Source organism: Canis aureus, chromosome 7 (assembly GCF_053574225.1).
Source record: "Canis aureus isolate CA01 chromosome 7, VMU_Caureus_v.1.0, whole genome shotgun sequence".
NCBI lineage: Eukaryota > Metazoa > Chordata > Mammalia > Carnivora > Canidae > Canis > Canis aureus.
Window position 1 is genome coordinate 67,659,576 of NC_135617.1, and position 18,475 is coordinate 67,678,050.

Here is an 18,475-nt window from a genome sequence, read left to right on the forward strand (position 1 = left end):
TAGGATTTTGATGGATTCCTGTCTCACATCTAAGTCTTCCATCCATTTTGAGTCTGTTTTTGTGTTTGGTGTAAAAGAATGGTCCAGTTTCATTCTTCTGCATGTGGCTGTCCAATTTTTCTAACACCATTTGTTGAAGAGACTTTTTCCACTGGATATTCTTTCCTGCCTTGTCAAAGATTGGTTGACCATAGAGTTGATGGTCCATTTTTGGGTTCTCAATTCTGTTGCATTGATCTATGTGTCTTTTTGTGCCAGTACCATACTGTCTTGATGATTACAGCTTTGTAATAGAGCTTGAAGTCTGGGATTGTGGTGCCACCAGTTTTGGTTTTTTTCAACATTCTTTTGGCTATTTGGGGCCTTTTCTGGTTCCATAGAAATTTTAGGATTATTTGTTTGAATTTTGTGAAATAAGTTGATGGTATTTTGTTTTTTTGTTTTTTTGTTTGTTTTTTGTTTTTTGTTTTTTTTTTTAGTTGATGGTATTTTGATAGGGATTTCATTGAATATATAGATTGCCCTAGTTGGGACAAACATTTTAACAATATTTGTTCTTCCAGTCCATGAGCATAGAACATTTTTCCATTTCTTTGTGTCTTCCTCAATTAATTTCATGGGTGTTCTTTGGTTTTCTAGTACAGATCCTTTGCCTCTTTGGTTAGGTTTATTCCTAGGTATCTTATGGTTTGGGGCAGAATGCGATTATAAATGGGATTGATTCCTTAATTTCTCTTTTTTTCTGTCTGTTTTTTTTTTTTTTTAAGATTTTATTTATTTATTCATGAGAGACAGAGAGAGAGAGAGAGAGAGAGAGAGAGAGAGAGAGAGAGGCAGAGACATAGGCAGAGGGAGGAGCAGGCTCCACGCAGGGAGCCTGATGTGGGACTTGATCCTGGAACCCCAGGATCATGCCCTGGGCCAAAGGCAGGCACTAAACCACTGAGCCACCCAGGCGTCCCTGTCTCACTGTTAATGTATAGAAATGCACCTGATTTTGCTGAATTCCTGTGTGAGTTCTAGCAATCTTGGGTGGAATCTTTTGGGTTTTTCCACCCAGAGTATTATGTCATCTGTGAAGAGTGAGTGATATTTGTTGTCGGCTTTTCATATATGGCTTTTATGATAATGAAGAATGTTTCCTCTATCCCTACACTGTGAAGAGTTTTAACCAAAAAAAAGGATGTTATAGTTTGTCATGTGCTTTTTCTGCATCTATTGAGAGGATCATGATTCTTGTCCCTTTTTTTTTACTAATATAGTTTGTCACATTGATTTGTGGATATTGAACCATCCTTGCAGGCCAGATATAAATCACACTTGGTCGTGGTGAATAATCCTTTTAATGTATTCTTGGATCTATTGGGTAGTATCTTGGTGAGAACTTTTGCATTCATGTTCATCAGGGATATTGGTATGTAATTCTCCCTTTTTTGTGGGATCTTTGTCTGGTTTTAGGATCAAGATAATGCCTCATAGAGTTCAGAAGTTTTCTTTCCATTTCTGTGTTTTTTGTTTTTTTGTTTTTAAAGACAGATTTTTTTTTTTTTAAGATTTATTAAATTTATTCATGAGAGACCCACAGAGAGAGGCAGAGACACAGGCAGAGGGAGAAGCAGGCTTCATACAGGGAGCCCGACTTGGGACTCGATCCTGGGACTCCAGGATCATGCCCTGGGCCAAAGGCAGGCACTAAACCGCTGAGCCACCCAGGTGCCCCTCCATTTCTGTTTTTTGAAACCGCTTCAGAAGAATAGGTATTAATTTTTTTAATGTTGGTAGAATTCCCCTGGGAAGCCATCCAGACCTGGACTCTTGTTTATTGGGAGATTTTTTTTTTTTTTTTTTTTTATGATAGTCACAGAGAGAAAGAGAGAGAGAGGCAGAGACATAGGCAGAGGGAGAAGCAGGCTCCATGCACCGGGAGCCTGATGTGGGATTCGATCCCGGGTCTCCAGGATCGCGCCCTGGGCCAAAGGCAGGCGCCAAACCGCTGCGCCACCCAGGGATCCCTATTGGAAGATTTTTTTGACACACACAGAGGACAGGGACAGAGACACAGGCAGAGGGAGAACCAGGCTCATGCAGGAAGCCTGACGTGGGACTTGATCCCGGGTCTCCGGGATCATGCCCTGGGCTGAAGGCGGCACTAAACTGCTGAGCCACCCGGGCTGCCCTGCCCCTGTTGGGAGATTTTTGATAACTACTTCATTTCCTTCCTGGTAGTCCATCTGTTCAGGTTTTCTCTTTTTCCTATTCCATTTGTGGTAGTTTAAATGTCTCAAGGAAAGCATCCATTTCTTCTAGATTGCCTAATTTGTTGGCATACAGTTGCTCATAATACGTTCTTAAAATTGCATTTATTTGGTGTTGGTTGTGATCTCTCCTCTTTCATTCATGATTTTATTTGGGTCCTTTCTCTTTTCTTTTTGATAAATTTGGCCAGTGGCTTATCAGTCTTATTAATTCTTTGAAAGAACCAGCTCCTGTAGGTGTAAGGTTAGGTTGTGTATTTGAGACCTTTTTTGTTTCCTGAGAAAGGCTTGTACTGCTATATACTTCCCTCTTAGGACTTTCTTTGCTGCATCCCAAAGGTTTTGAACAGTTGTGTTTTCATTTTCATTTGTTTACATGAGTTTTTAAAAATTTTCTTTAGTTTCCTGGTTCACTCATTCATTCTTTAGTAGGATGCTTTTTAGCCTCCATATATTTGAGTTCTTTCCAAATTTTCTCTTGTGAATTCCATCCTGGAACTCCAGGATCATGCCCTGAGCAGACACTCAATGCTGAGCCACCCAGGCATTCCTAAAGGATTCCTTTTAATATTTCTTGAAGGGCTGGTTTAGTGATCACAAATTCTTTTTATTTTCTCAGTTTCTTTATTCTCCATCATTTTGCTTCTTCACTTTTTTTTTTAAACATTTATTTATTCGAGAGAGAGAGAGAGAGAGAGGCAGAGACACAGGCAGAGGGAGAAGCAGGCTCCACGCAAGCGAGCCTGACGTGGGGCTCGATCCCGGGACTTCAGGATCAGACCCTGGGCTGAAGGCAGCGCTAAACCACTGAGCCACCCGGGCTGCCCTATCTTGCTTCTTAAATTACTTTTTTCCTCAGCTTTATTTGAGATATAATTGACATATATATTGAAAAGTGGGTTCTTTAAAGATTTATGTATGTGTATTCATGAGAGACACAAGGAGGCAGAGGGAGAAGCAGGCTCCGTGCAGGGAGCTTGATGCAGGACTAGATCCCAGGACCCCAGAATCATGACCTGGGTTAGTAATAGACGTTTTAAAGGGGTGGGGGGAGGTGTCCAAGTGGGGAGCTCATGTAGCTAATGTTAATATATAAATTCATGAAATGTGTAAGTGAAAACTCATAACTATCCTATTCTTTATGGCAGTTAGGAATATATAGTATTTGCTCACAAAAGACAGTAAGTTTTTGTTTGGCACTTTGGTTTTACTATTTATTTGGGTGATGAGAGATTGGAGTGAAGGATGGTTAGGAATGAGAATTTTTTTAAAAATTTATTTTTATTTATTTATGATAGACAGAGAAGAGAGGGGGGAGGGGCAGAGGCACAGGCAGAGGGAGAAGCAGGCTCCATGCTGGGAGCCCGACCTGGGACTCCATCCCGGGACTCCAGGATCGCGCCCTGGGCCAAAGGCAGGCGTGAAACCGCTGAGCCACCCAGGGATCCCCCCACCCCCCTTTTAAATTTATTTTTATTTATTTGTGATAGAGAGAGAGAGGCAGAGACACAGGCAGAGGGAGAAGCAAGGAATGAGGATTATATCACAAATGGAATCTGAATCCAAAGGATCCTTAGAGGGACAGCCTGGGTGGCTCAGCTCAGTGGTTTAGCACCGCCTTTACCCTAGGGCGTGATCTTGGAGACCTGGGATTGAGTCCTATGTCAGGCTCCCTGAATGGAGTCTGCTTCTCCATCTACCTGTGTCTCTGCCCACCTCCCACCCCCCCCCCCCCGTGTCTCTCATGAATAAATGGATAAAATCTTTTTAAAAAAGGGGGGGGATCCTTAGAAATAAGGGGGAACACACCTTGACTAATTTGACTTTTATCATCTGTGTTTTTTTTTTTTACTCCTTCTCTGTCAAGACTAGCTTGGAAATAAAGGAGCAAAACTGTCAAACTTTCCCATTGCTTTCTGCCTTCCTCACAGATTTTTGCCTTGGCCTCATTCTGTACCCTAGCCAAGTATATTACTATTTCTAACAGTACTGCTGTTTTGATCAGGTTATCTCTTTTGAAATAATACTTGATCCTTTGTCCATTTCAATTTGTATGAGATTTTATAGATGTTAATGGTTTAAATTTTACATGCTTTGAGACTTTTATTTTTTTATTTTTTAAAGATTGTATTTATTTATTCATGAGAGACAGAGAGAGAGAGACAGGCCGAGGGAGAAGCAGGCTCCATGCAGGGAGCCCAATGTGGGACTCGATCCCGGGACTCCAGGATCAAGCCCTGGGCCAAAGGCAGGCGCTAAACCGCTGAGCCACCCAGGGATCCCCCGCTTTGAGATCTTTAAAGTGCTGACATATTTTTTTTTCTTCAGAACATAAATAGCAAAATTTGAGGCTTGAGGTGTAGGTATGAAAAGTTCAAAAGCACAGACTGAAACTATTTTAGAACCCTCTTTTTTGTTCTAGGAAGAATGGGTTTTAGCTCCTAATATTAAGTTGAAATTTTTTTCTGTAGCATTTCTTTCCGTTTTTTTATTCTTAAAACTCCTCATCAGTGAAAGTTAACACTAATTCTGAATTCTTTAATCCTGTCACCATATTATCTTCATTATCTAATAGTAACTGTCTCATCAAAATTTATTTTTGTTTTTATCTTTTTATGACAGACTTTTTCAGTTGCCTGATATTCCTTGAGGGACATTGTTTATAAAAGCAAGGCTTTAGTTAAACATGGGCAGTTTGAGAAAACCAGGATGATATACAGGATCAGAAAGAAACTTAGAGCCATAACTAGTATCCTTAAGGTTAAAGAAGGCAGTGCATCGAGATCCATGGGTAGCTTAGTGGTCTTAGTGCCTGCCTTCTGCCCAGGGCATGATGCTGGAGTCCCGGGATCAAGTCCCACCCACATCAGGCTCCCTGCATGGAGCCTGCTTCTCCCTCTGCCTGTGTCTCTGCCTCTCTCTCTCTCTCTCTCTCTCTCCCTCTCTCCCTCTCTCCCTCTCTCTCTGTCTATAATGAATAAATAAAATCTTTAAGAAAAAAAAAAAAAAAGGCAGTGCATCATTAAACTCCTCAGCAGGAGTCTGTAAAAAAAAGAGTAAAAATGGAGTGCAGCCCAGTCAGAAGAGCATACAAGTCTTGATCTCAGGGTTGTGAGTTCAAGCCCTGCATTGGGCATAGAGTTTACCTAAAGTAGGAAATTTAAAATATGGTAGAAGTGTAACAGCACAAGTTAGGAAAATAAATCTAAAAAGTAGAAGAACAATAAAATCTAAGGAGATAGAAAATATAAGAAAACTAAGGTAGTCAGTTAGAGTCCAGTGTCTGAAAAAAACATGTTCCAGAGAGAATAGACATAATGAAAAGGATTAAATTTACATTGAAATACAGGAAATTGGGGCGCCTAGGTGGCTCAGCAGTTGAGCATCTGAGGGCTTGATCCCCAGGTCCAGGATGGAATCCCACGTTGGGCCCTGCATGGAGCCTGCTGCTCCCTCTGCCTGTGTCTCTGCGCCTCTCTCTCTCTCTCTCTCTCTCATAAATCAATCAATCAATCTTTAAAATTCAAACAGGGATTAAAAAAAAAAAAAGAATGTCCAGATCTTTAAAGAATAATTTTTTAATGTTACGAATCCCATGATATTTGTAGAATTCTAATATTTTGGCATTTTATTTTTTTATTTTTATTTTTTTAATTTTTATTTATTTATGATAGTCACACAGAGAGAGAGAGAGAGGCAGAGACACAGGCAGAGGGAGAAGCAGGCTCCATGCACCGGGAGCCCGATGTGGGATTCGATCTAGGGTCTCCCGGATCGCGCCCTGGGCCAAAGGCAGGCGCCAAACCGCTGCACCACCCAGGGATCCCATATTTTGGCATTTTAAAAAAGATTGTATTTATTTATTCATGAGACACACACAGAGAGAGGCAGAGACATAAGTAGAGGAAAAAGCAGGCTCCCTGCGGGGAGCCTGGTACAGGACTCCATCCCAGGACCCCTGGGATCATGACCTGAACCAAAGGCAGACACTCAACCACTGAGCCACTCAGGTGTCCCATTGCAGTATTTTTTTAAAAAATATTTATTTATTTATTATTTATGATAGACATAGAGAGAGAGAGGCAGAGACACAGGAGGAGGGAGAAGCAGGCTCCATGCCAGGAGCCCAACACGGGACTCGACCCCGGGACTCCAGGATCGCGCCCTGGGCCAACGGCAGGCGCTAAACCACTGAGCCACCCAGGGATCCCCCCATTTCAGTATTTTTATGTTTGGTTTTCACTGCTTGTATCTCACTACTTTTCAGAAGTTTCACAATTGTAGTTCTTGTGTTTGCTTCAGCAGCACACATACAATTGTAGTTCCTACAAAGTATAATTTATTTTTTGTATTTTTAATTGTGAAAGGTACAAGTTTGAAATTAGAGAATCTGTTTTAGAAATTCATCTTAATCTTAAATTTAGGAATATCCATTCAGACTCCTTGTTTCCACCTAAGAAAGTCGGCCAAGTAGTTCTTTACTAAATGAGTATCCCAAAGACTTGTTTTCACTAAAAATGAACACATTGAATCATATATTATAGCTACTTTTGTACTCTTGGAAGACAAAAAAAAAAAGTACCAAGAATTGAGGCAGGTTGGAAAGGTCACCAAAAGTCTAAATCTGAATCATTAGTCAGAAAAAACAATCTGATAAAACAAGATGATGAAAAGGTAAATAATGTATTGAAAAATGAGAATTAAAATTCCTTTTCCTATAACTATTGAAAGGAATGTTGTGTACCCAGCTTATTGTGCTTAAAACTTTATAAACCAGGGAGGTGTAATAGGTGTTAACCTGAATGCAAACCCAAGTCTTTTTGCCTTTGAACGTCTCAGTGTACAAAATATGTTACATTTAATTGATGGCATGTAGAGAAAGGAATTACTAAAATTAACTCATTATAAAATGAGAAACCATTTTTACCTATGAAGTAAGCTAAATTTTCCAAACCTGTTAATACTCAAATACCAGAAGCCCAGATATGGCAGGAGATATAACTCAGTTACAACTCCTTTAGAAAAGTCATAGTTATATAATAACTCTAAAAGCCATTCATGGCCACAGGCTGGAAAGAAATAGTTTAAAATATTAATTTTTTTCAGAGGAGAAGTGTCTTAAAATATTTTCCAAATTTTCTATATATAACATGTTATTTTTATAAATAGGGAGAATGTTTCTGTCTTTTTTGTTTTTAAGATTCCATCCATTTATTCATGAGGGACACAGAGAGAGGCAGAGACATAGGCAGAGGGAGAAGCAGGCTCCCTGTGGGGAGCCCGATGCAGGACTTGATCTCAGGACCTGAGATCACAACCCAAGCCGAAGGCAAACACTCAACCAGTATGTGCCAAAGTGAGTGGTGATATGTGTAAGGGAAATATGTGAGATTTAAGAGATTGCATAGGAATGGGAGAAAACTTAAAACAGGAAAAGCAGGATACAAATTTGTTTATGTAGTTTGTGATTAGAGATCTATATTTTCATAAAAGTATAGGAAAATACTGAAAAAAATAGCTTTATCAGCAATTTTGTTTGGATATTTTTTTTATTTTAATTTTTTTTTTTTTTGATAGTCACAGAGAGAGAGAGGCAGAGACATAGGCAGAGGGAGAAGCAGGCTCCATGCACTGGGAGCCCGACGTGGGATTTGATCCCGGGTCTCCAGGATCGCGCCCTGGGCCAAAGGCAGGCGCTAAACCGCTGCGCCACCCAGGGATCCCTGGATATTTTTTTTTAAGTAATTTTTTTCCTTTTGTACTTCTATGTGTTTCCCAGATTTTATTTAATCATGTATTAACTTTTTTTAAAGTATTGCTTTCCTGGGGCATCTGGGTGGCACAGTTAAGTCTCCCAACTCTTGGTTTCAGCTTAGGTTGTGATCTTAGGGTCAGGAGATCAAGTTCCATGTTGGGCTCACCATAAGTCCGCTTGAGATTCTCTCTCCCTACCCCTCAGCCCCTCCCACTCATGCACACTCACTCTCTCCGTCTCAAATAAATCCTTTTTTTTCCTTTAAGTATTATTTTCCTAAGAAGATAAAGTGGTAGCTGTAGCTAATACTTTCTTAGGATGCCACTAGATAATATTCTGTTTATATTATCTGTTGAGTGGGGAGACATTTTGATAATGATGTTTTCTTAATGTCCCATTTTATTCTGTCCTTATGGAATGAACATGTTTGTATTATTTCTTAGATCTGAAACTCAGCACCGAGGCTCTGCTCCCCACTCTGAAAGTGATCTACCAGAGCAGGAAGAGGAGATTCTCGGATCTGATGATGATGAGCAGGAAGATCCCAATGACTATTGTAAAGGTAAGCCTTTTGAAGAGGAGATACCAAGTAAGACCTGATTCATGTAATGCCCTATCTCACCTGACTGTTTGGTCTATAAACATAAGCTGTTTTGATGTTTTCTGCTTCTTGCATCCTTTTCTTGAAGTATAAAAAATAGTATTTCCTCTCAGTTCAATTTAGTTTATTAAAGCTTGGTTTTATATTAAATCTGTTTTTACCTTTTTTCTCCTTAAAAATGCTAGTGCACTTTCTCCTTAGAAAATTTCAGAATATATTAAAAAAGAAAAGTCCTCTGTAATATGTATCACCCAGAAATAACCACAGATGAGATTTGGTATATAGACTTCAAAAAACCATTTCATTACCTTTTTTTCATAGTGTTGATTGCTAAGCTAAGTTAAACTGAAATTAGAGATACTTCAACTGTTAAAGTTACCTGGGATCTTTTTTGTTTCTTTGTGAGACTTTCTAGGATTCTGGGTGGCAAGTAATGACAGAATGTATCTTACCATCTAGGAGAACCTGGTTTGTGTTATTCTGAGCAAGCAGAGAGAGATGTAAAAATATTCTTGATTCCTGCCACTGTTGGCAGCCTTTTTAGGCCTTCCTGTGTTGTGTTGTGTTGTGTTGTGTTGTATTTTATGAAAAGAATCTCTATCTCTGTCTCTGTCTCTCTCTCTTTTTAAAAGATTTTATTTATTTATTTATTCATGAGAGAGAGAGAGGCAAAGACACAGGCAGAGGGAGAAGCAGGCTCCATGCAGGAAGAAGCCCAATGTGGGAGTCGATCCCGGGACCTCGGGACCACCCCGGGCGCTAAACTGCTGAGCCACTCAGGCACCCTGCCCCCCCACTCTCTCTTTTTAGTTAAATGGAATTAATTAATCTCATAAAAATACACCCTAAGACTACAAGTATAAATAGATTTTATTTATAAACGTGTATATTTAGATAAGTAATCGATTATTGAGGGGTGAGAATATTGTCGTACATAGCCTTTTTTTTTTTTTTTAAGATTTTATTTATTCACAGATACAGAGAGAGAGAGAGAGAGAGAGAGAGACAGGCAGAGGGAGAAACAGGCCCAATGCAGGGAGCCTGACATGGGACTCGATCCCGGGTCTCCGGGATCACGCCCTGGACTGAAGGTGGCGCTAAACCGCTGAGCCATCTGGGCTGCCCCATAGCCTTATTTTTGTTTGAGAATGACTTATTTTTTTTTTAAAGGTTTTATTTATTTATTCATGAGAGACACGGAGAGAGAGGCAGAGACACAGGCAGAGGCAGAAGCAGGCTCCACGCAGGGAGCCCGATGTGGGACTCGATCCTAGGACCCTGGGATCACGCCCTGAGCCAAAGGCAGCCGCTCAACCACTGAGCCACTCAAGGCATCCCGAGAATGACTTATTTTTTTTTAAGTAACTTGGTTGTTCAACAAAAGATTATTTGCTTACTCTAAATCATTAATCTTGGGCAGCCTCGGTGGCTCAGCAGCTTAGTGCCACCTTCAGCCCGGGGCCTGATCCTGGAGACCCGGGATTGAGTCCCATGTCAGGCTCCCTGCATGGAGCCTGCTTCTCCCTCTGCCTGTGTCTCTGCATCTCTCTCTCTCTCTCTCTCTCTCTCTCTCTGTCTCTCATGAATAAATAAATAAAATCTTTAAAAATAATAAATAAATCATTAATCTTACTCCCTAAGGCTTCTTTTTAAAGATTTATTTATTTATTAAAGTTTTTTTTTTTAAGTTTATTCCTGAGAGACACAGAGGGGATGGGACAAGACACACACAGAGAGAGAAGCAGGCTCCATGCAGGGAACCCAATGTGAGACTGGATCCTGGGACTCCAGGATCACGCCTTGGGCCAAGGGCAGATACCCAACCGCTGAGCCACCCAAGCGTCCCTAAGATTTATTGATTTATCTAGAGAGCACATCAGAGAGGGGGCAGGGGCAGAAAGAGAGAGAATCTCTAGCAGACTCCCTCTTGAGCATAGAGCTCAGTGCAGGACTCTATCTCATGACCCTCGAGAATCATGACTAAGTTGAAATCAAGAGTTGGATGCTTAACCACCTGAGCTACCCAGACATCCCTAAGATTTTTTCTTATGAGTTCAGTAATACTGTGTAGCTGACTTAAATTTTGTCTATTCAACTGATTATATAGAAGAAGCCACTTTTACTTGATGAACGGTGTATAGATGTTAAAAAATGAAATGAGAGGTATTTTTTCTTACTACTCAAGTGATTGTTTACTTCCTCTTGTTTTTTCCAGGAGGTTATCATCTTGTGAAAATTGGAGATTTATTCAATGGGAGATATCACGTCATCCGAAAGTTGGGCTGGGGACACTTTTCAACAGTGTGGTTATCATGGGATATTCAGTAAGTTGTAGTGGTCCTGCAAAAGAATTAGTTAGGTAATGCCTTAGTTTTTTCATATGATTTTCCAGAGATAATCCTGCCTTCACTCTAGCTCTAGGCTGATTTCTTGATCAGAATTTTGTTGTTGATAATCTTTATGTTTTTTTTTTTTTTTTTTATAAGGATGGCGGTGGAGGTTATGCCACACACAACCTTCCTTTTTTTATTTTTAAGATTTTATTTATTTACGAGAGACACACACACAGAGAGAGGCAGAGAGGGAGAAGCACGCTCCATGCAGGGAGCCCAATGTGGGACTCGATCCCGGGTCTCCAGGATCACACCCTGGGCTGCAGGCGGCACTAAACCGCTGCGCCACCGGGGCCGCCTGATAATCTTTATGTTCTTGAGCAAGATTGTCTTTCCTCTGGGAAAGAGGCACCTTAAAGACAAAAGATTGTTTTAAATTAGTATTCATAAGGCACTTGGAACTCAGAAATTAAAAGCATTGCAAATATTCAATGAAAGTGTGGTATATAAATTCATAGAGTGTTTTTGTCTGTTTTGTTTTAATTGGGGTAGTTATATTTTTAGATGATATCCTGTATCAGCCTATGTGAAATTATTCTGTTGTATTTTGCTTTGGTAAGAGATTTGCTCACCCCCCCACCCCCCCGCTTTTTAAAAAAGATTTTATTTATTTATTCATGAGAGACACACAGAGAGAGGCAGAGACAGTGGCAGAGGGAGAACCAGGCTCCATGCAGGGAGCCTGATGTGGGACTCAATCCCAGGTCTCTAGGATCCTGCCCTGGGCCAAAGGTGCTAAACTGCTGGGCCACCAGGGCTGCCCCAGATTTGCTCAACCTCTAAAATTTTTCCTACATAAAAGTATAGGCAATTAACATTGGATGCTTACCTACAAATATAGATAATCTTAGATGAGACAGTAATTGAGATCTAAACACTTTTTTTTTAAATCAGTTTGATTTCACCCCAAGTATTTCTTCTGGCTTCTTATAGGAAAGGGTTATAGGTGGGTTTTTTTTTTTTTTTTTTTTTTTGGTTATAGTTTTTAAGCTTTCAGCTTTCAACATGTAGATAGATATACAGGATACTTCTGGTCTGATGTGGTTCTCCCCCTTGCTTACTCCCATTTTGTGGTTTTACTTGGATTCAAAGAAACATTCAGAAGATAGACTTTAACTTGGAGAAAATATGTGTGGCTGACATTACCTGAGAACAGGTTTTCTTCCTTCTCTAAACGAAATCTGGTCAGTTAGTCCCATTACCACTTACACGTGATTGCATAGAAATAATTTATGTTTAAAGTACAAGGAAACATGGATCATTATTTGTACTTTGTCACTGCCTCCCGATTATGGCTAAATCTTACCTTCCTAAAGTAAGGATAGAGCATTAGTCTAAACTGCTTGTGTTTGTTCTCAGGGGGAAGAAGTTTGTGGCAATGAAAGTAGTTAAAAGTGCTGAACATTATACTGAAACAGCACTAGATGAAATCCGGTTGCTGAAATCAGTGAGTATTAGATCATATGTGTGAAAAAGCATCGTAAGCAAAATTTTACTGAATTAAGATATACCAAATGTAGACTTTTTAGCATGACTAATTTTTATTGTAAAGTTCCAATATCCTTTAAAGATGTAGAGGCAGATAACAATATTTATACATTCTGTGCATGTGATGGGGGAAGTGGTGGATTTCCATCATAAACACTGAAAAAAACTTTCAAATAAATGGAAATGTTTATTGAGCATGTTTTATATACCAGATAGCACAAAATATGTTTTACTTTCCTACTGAGGTTAAAAGTAAAGTGTGACAATAACCAAAATAAGAGCCCAGATGTCCATCACAGATGAATGGATAAAGAAGATGTGTGTGTATATACAATGGAATATTACTTAGCCATCAAATGGCAAATCCTTGCCATTTGTTATGATGTGGATGGAATGCTAAGTGAAATAAGTCAGAGAAAAACAAGTATGTTTTCAGTCATGTGGAATTTTTTTTTATGTGTGGAATTTAAGAAACAAAATAGATGAACATAGAGGAAGGAAAAGTAAAATATGGCAAAATTAGAGAGAGACAAACCTTAGGAGACTCCTAACTATAGGAAATAAATAGGGTTGCTAGAGGGGAGGTTGGGAGAATGAGGTAACTGGGTGATGGGCATTAAGGAGGGCACGGGATGTAATGAACACTGGGTGTCATATACAATAGCTGAATCACTAAACCATACCTCTGAAATTAATTAAAAAAAAAGAGTAAAGTGTGAATAAGTATATCACTTCTATTTTATGCTTTAAAGTATTACAAAAATCTATAAAACAAACACTGCTTATTCCTTTTATATCTGAAAACTTGGCAAATTTATAAAAATTTAGTTTTGTTATAAATTAGGAAGCTATGGTAGAAGGAGCTTAAATTCAGAGTTGTAAAACCTGGGCTTTAAGACCAGCCCTAGTCCAGTATTCTCCTCCAGGTCATCACTACATTTCTTCTGAGCCTTAGAGTTTTCATTTGTAAAGTGAGGATGTTAGACCAGGAGAGCTCTAAAAGTAATTTTCAAAGTGCCAGTCTGACAAGCCTGTGTCCGAAAATTAAATCAGTACTGCTTGCTCCCTTCATTGAGAAGGTTTTCCTATGCGGGGGAAAGGTCAGCTTGAGTAAACAGCATGATGAATGTTGGTTCAATGGTTGATTTGCATCCTGTAAAACTTAATTCCTTATGGCTTGGTAACCAGCAGTTAATTTGGGAGTCACACTTTTAGTAGAAAAATGGTTGAATTAGAGCAATAGTCTTTGTCAGTTGTATTTCCTTTTGTGCTCCATTTATTTCTTTGCATATTTGAGTTACTAAAATTTTAATGTTTTTCTTTGTCATTAATCTTTTGTTACATATGTTGCAGGTGTTCCCTCCCCACCATTTGGCTTATTTCAGTGATTTCCTTTACACTAAATACTGTCTCTTTCCCACCGTAGGTTCGTAATTCAGACCCTAATGATCCAAATAGAGAAATGGTTGTTCAACTACTAGATGACTTTAAAATATCAGGAGTTAATGGAACACGTATCCTTTTAAGAACCTGTTTGAAAATAAATCACGAAATAACCTTATCTCCATGAAAGGAACCAGATTTATAGCATTCATCTCTTTTCTCAAGGCAAAGTATAATCAAACTACTTTGTGTTATTGTAAACTTCTGAACACAGATGTAAATCTTGTTTATCTTTATATGTTGTAACTTACAGTGTTGTAGAGCGATGTCAAGGTATTGCTTTACATTTTTTCCCCTTCCCAAGCAAATCAAACCAAGTCAAAAGAAAAACGTAAAAAAATAAAAACAGTAGTAGTATAGGTTCTGAGATTTTTATCAATTAGTACAGAAACTTTTTTTTTTTAAATTTTTAAATTTTTATTTATTTATGATAGTCACAGAGAGAGAGAGAGAGAGGCAGAGACACAGGCAGAGGGAGAAGCAGGCTCCATGCACCGGGAGCCCGACGTGGGATTCGATCCCGGGTCTCCAGGATCGTGCCCCGGGCCAAAGGCAGGCGCCAAACCGCTGCGCCACCCAGGGATCCCTAGTACAGAAACTTTAATGGAAGTAATTTTTCATGAGAAACACTGGGCGAAGAAAAATGTAACACATTTTATTATCTTCCAGCCTTCAGCATTGAGGAGACTGTGCATATAGGTTATGCTTAGAATTTAAACAGGTATGATTGCATTTTAGCATATTGAAAAAACTGACTTGTTTTATGTTTTTATCTGCATTTTTAGAATTTCTAGTGTTGGAAGGAACCTTACCTGATATTTTCCTAAGTTAATATCAAAGTGACAAGTAGTGAGCTGATTGATTGTTGTGACAGCCATGCTTATGAAGGCCTGTCAGACTTTTCAAAATAAAAGATGAAGTAGAATCTCACTTGGATTGGAGAGTCTAAAACTGCCTGTTCATAAACTACTGAAAAATGTAAAAGGAAAGAAATTTCATTTCTCATTCTACTATTCTTACATATTTAGCTTCTTAAGAGAAGCTAAATTAACACATACTGTTAATTGCCAATTATGATCTTTTTTTAAGGAGATGGGCTTCATCTGATTCTGGCATCATGTGGACTATGGTAAGAGATTTGAATGGAAAAATGAGAGAAAACAGGTGATAATGTGTATTATACCTGCCATTCTGAATTTAGTTGTGAGTTACTTCCTTGGAAAAGTACAAATCACAGGGATGCCTGGGTGGTTCTGGGGTTAAGATTCTGCCTTTGGCCTGCTTCTCCCTCTGCCTCTCTGTCTCTTCTCTATCTCTCTCGAATACATGAATAAAAAAATCTTTAAATAAATAAATAAAATAGAATCTTGTGACTATTGTGGTCACTTTGTAGATGGCTTACTCTGTGTGCATATAATAAGGCTAATAACCAAGATCTAAAATCATACATTAGGATGTCACGATGGCCATTAGATTCTGTTTCCCTATTATTTGATCTTATAATGTCATGCCAACTCTCTGCTCATTTGGGAAAGTTACAAGTAAAATTAGAAATATTCTAAATAGTCTCTTCAGTAATGCTGAGTACCTTTGGAGTCTAATGAAGAAAGGTTTTGTTTTTGATTTTGCTTTTAACTATTGAAATCTTAGTGGATTTGAATTTAAAGTTCCAAGGGATTTCCCAAGTATTAACAGGTGGTTTCTCTGTAGTTTTATCCACTGAGTCCTTTGTCCTGAGCCCGGTTCTCTTTGCCCTTCCTTCTGCTTGTCTCCCAAGTATCTTGGCTACTGCAGTTTTGCTGCTAATAGAGATTGAAAAGGATAAAACTCAGAGCACTGAGTTAATGGTTAATGGATTATGCTGTTCTCTTCTCACAACATAAGCATGTCTGCATGGAGGTATATATCTGTATTTTTCTTTGCATCTGAGCATTTCCAGAGCACTGTCCTTTCCCATACTGAAATATAAGGGGCCTTGAACTAGAAAGTCAGTTATGTAGACTTCAGTATACATCGTTCATTCTACTTCCGTAGGTGGTAAGGGGCAAGAAGTGATGAAAGAGGGACAACTGTTCTATATATACTATTGACATTAACTGGTGAGTGTCCTTTTTTGGCCATCTGTATGACCTACTATGTCTTTAGGAGACTTCTTTTTTTTAATATGTATTTTGCCTCTTCCTAGCTCCTCTTACTCATAATGTGCTCTAAATGTGACTCGTCAGTGTTTAGTACTTTGTAAGTTTTTTCTTTACACCACCTCCCCAAGAAAAAATTTTCATGTATCCTTCTATCTAGTTCTTTCTGTTTCTTAAGCTACTAAATGTTTGGTCATTTTTATATCACTGCTTACAGATTAAAATACCATTGTCAAATTGTAAGCTTTCAACAAATTAAAGATTGAAACTAGGAATATAAGAGAATAACTTAAATTTTTTTTGTTTTTTTGGGGGGGGGTTGTTTCTTTAAGGAACCTGCATTTTCAAAAAATCCTGTTTTGGTATATTTCATGTATACAAAAGTAGAATAGTTTAATGAATCCCCACAAGACACATTACCCATTTTAGATCTTGTGTAATCTTGTTTTGTCTCTGTCTACCTCCTGCTAATTTTGTGGCCAACCTTAGATATATTATTTCACTCACAGTTATCTTAGAATGTATCTCCAGGGACGCCTGGGTGGCTCAGCAATTGGGCATCTGCCTTTGGCTCAGGGCATGATCCTGAGGTCCTGGGATCAAATTCCACATCGGGCTTCCTGCATGGAACTTGCTTCTCCCTCTGCCTGTGTCTCTGCCTGTCTCTCTCTCTCTCTCTGTCTGTGTCTCATGAATAAAATCTTAAAAAAGAATGTGTCTCCAAGAGACAAGGATGTTAAAATATAACCTCAATACAATTATTACACCTAAAAAAAATTGGGACCAGTTTTTTTGTTATTCAGTGTCTAATCTAGTCAGTGTTTCAGTCTCTAAATGTCTCATATTTTTTGTTCTTTCAGTTTTTAATTCTTACTTAGGTCAGGGTACACATAAGTCTTTGCAATTTCTTTATTCTTTGCCACATCGAGATATTCCAGGCTCTTGTACATTTCCTGTCCTGAACCTGGAATTGGCCATTACTTCTTAAGCCTTAATTCCTTTTAGTAGGAAATGGCAAGCATAATCTAAGCACTAGAAGTACACATTGTCATGGAGTTGTTAACTGCCATTACTTTTATGATTTGTTGATCTGTTGGCAAAGAGCAGAAATCTTCATTCTCTTCTTCCCCTCCTTTATTTATTTATTTATTTATTTATTTTTTATTTTTTATTTTTTATTTTTTACATTGCATGAAGTTGTCCCCACAGCTTATTCTTGTGGGTGGGTAAGCTGGTTAGTTGGTTTCGATATTTTTTCTCCATGTATTTATCATTTTGCATGGTTTCTATTGCTGTGCCATTCATGTTCACTAATCTTTTCATTCTGCAGTGCCTAATCTGCCATTTATCCAATACAGTGTATTTTTCATCTCTTACACTGTACTTTTCATCTCAGAAGTTCATTTTAGGTTTATATATTTATAGTACTATGTCTCTACTTTTTAACATACAGACTATAGCTATAACTGCTTAATTTCCTTGTCTGCTAATTCTGGCGCCTATGTCAGTTCTGGTTCGTTTTGAATGATTGATTATTGGAGTTTTCAGGTTTGTTTTCTTGCATCTTTGCTGCCTAGTAATCTTGTGATTTTTTTTTTTTTTTTTTTTTTGCATTTGGCTGCTGGATATTTTCCATTCCCATAAATCTTCTTGAGCTTTGTTCTGGGATGCAGTTATATCACTTGGAAACAGTTGGATCCTTTTCAGATTTTACATTTATGATTTGTTAGATAGATCCAGGGTAGTGTTCAGTCTAGGACTAATTATTAATTCCCTGTACTGAGGCAACACCTCCCTGAATACCCAAGCACACCCATGACTATGAATTTTTCTAGCCTTTATGTTTTTTTAATTGAGATAAAATTCACGTAGAACATAGAAAATTCACGTGACATTACATTAATTTTGAATGTACACAAATGAATGATTTATACACAGTAAGATAAAACATATCTTACCACAGTAAGATAACATCCATTACCATTCATAGTTACTCACCTGTAACAGTGAGTTAACATTTTTCCTGTTGCAGGTGAGTAACTCTGAATAACAAGTAAATCTTTCCTTGTGATGAGAACTTTTAAGATCTACTTTCTGAGCAACTATCAAATACACAATATAGCATTGTTAACTCTAGTCACCATTCTGTACATTATATCCCCAAGACTTATTCATTTTATAATTGGAAGTTTGGGGCAGCCTGGGTGGCTCAGCGGTTTAGCCCCGCCTTCAGCCCAGGGCATGATCCTGGAGTCCCAGGATCGAGTCCCACGTCAGGCTCCCTGCATGGAGCCTGCTTCTCTCTCCGCCTGTGTCTCTGCCTCTCTCTCCTCTATGTGTATTCTCATGAATAAAAATAAATAAAATCTTAAAAAAAAATTACTGGAAGTTTGTATACACAC

General features: G+C 38.6%; 1 protein-coding gene and 1 long non-coding RNA gene across 2 annotated transcripts in view; both read left to right on the plus strand.

The window, feature by feature from the left end:
- SRPK1 (SRSF protein kinase 1) overlaps positions 1-18,475 on the plus strand; it is a 91,652-nt gene that overhangs the window by 44,965 nt on the left and 28,212 nt on the right. Inside the window, 4 exon segments of the mRNA XM_077904279.1 lie at positions 8,454-8,572; positions 10,827-10,935; positions 12,364-12,451; positions 13,919-14,006. Coding sequence (XP_077760405.1) covers positions 8,454-8,572; positions 10,827-10,935; positions 12,364-12,451; positions 13,919-14,006 — 404 coding nt within the window.
- Positions 14,013-17,471, plus strand: LOC144317628 (uncharacterized). Its single transcript, XR_013383631.1, has 3 exons — positions 14,013-14,656; positions 15,025-15,064; positions 15,970-17,471. It is a non-coding gene; the product is annotated as an uncharacterized LOC144317628 (long non-coding RNA).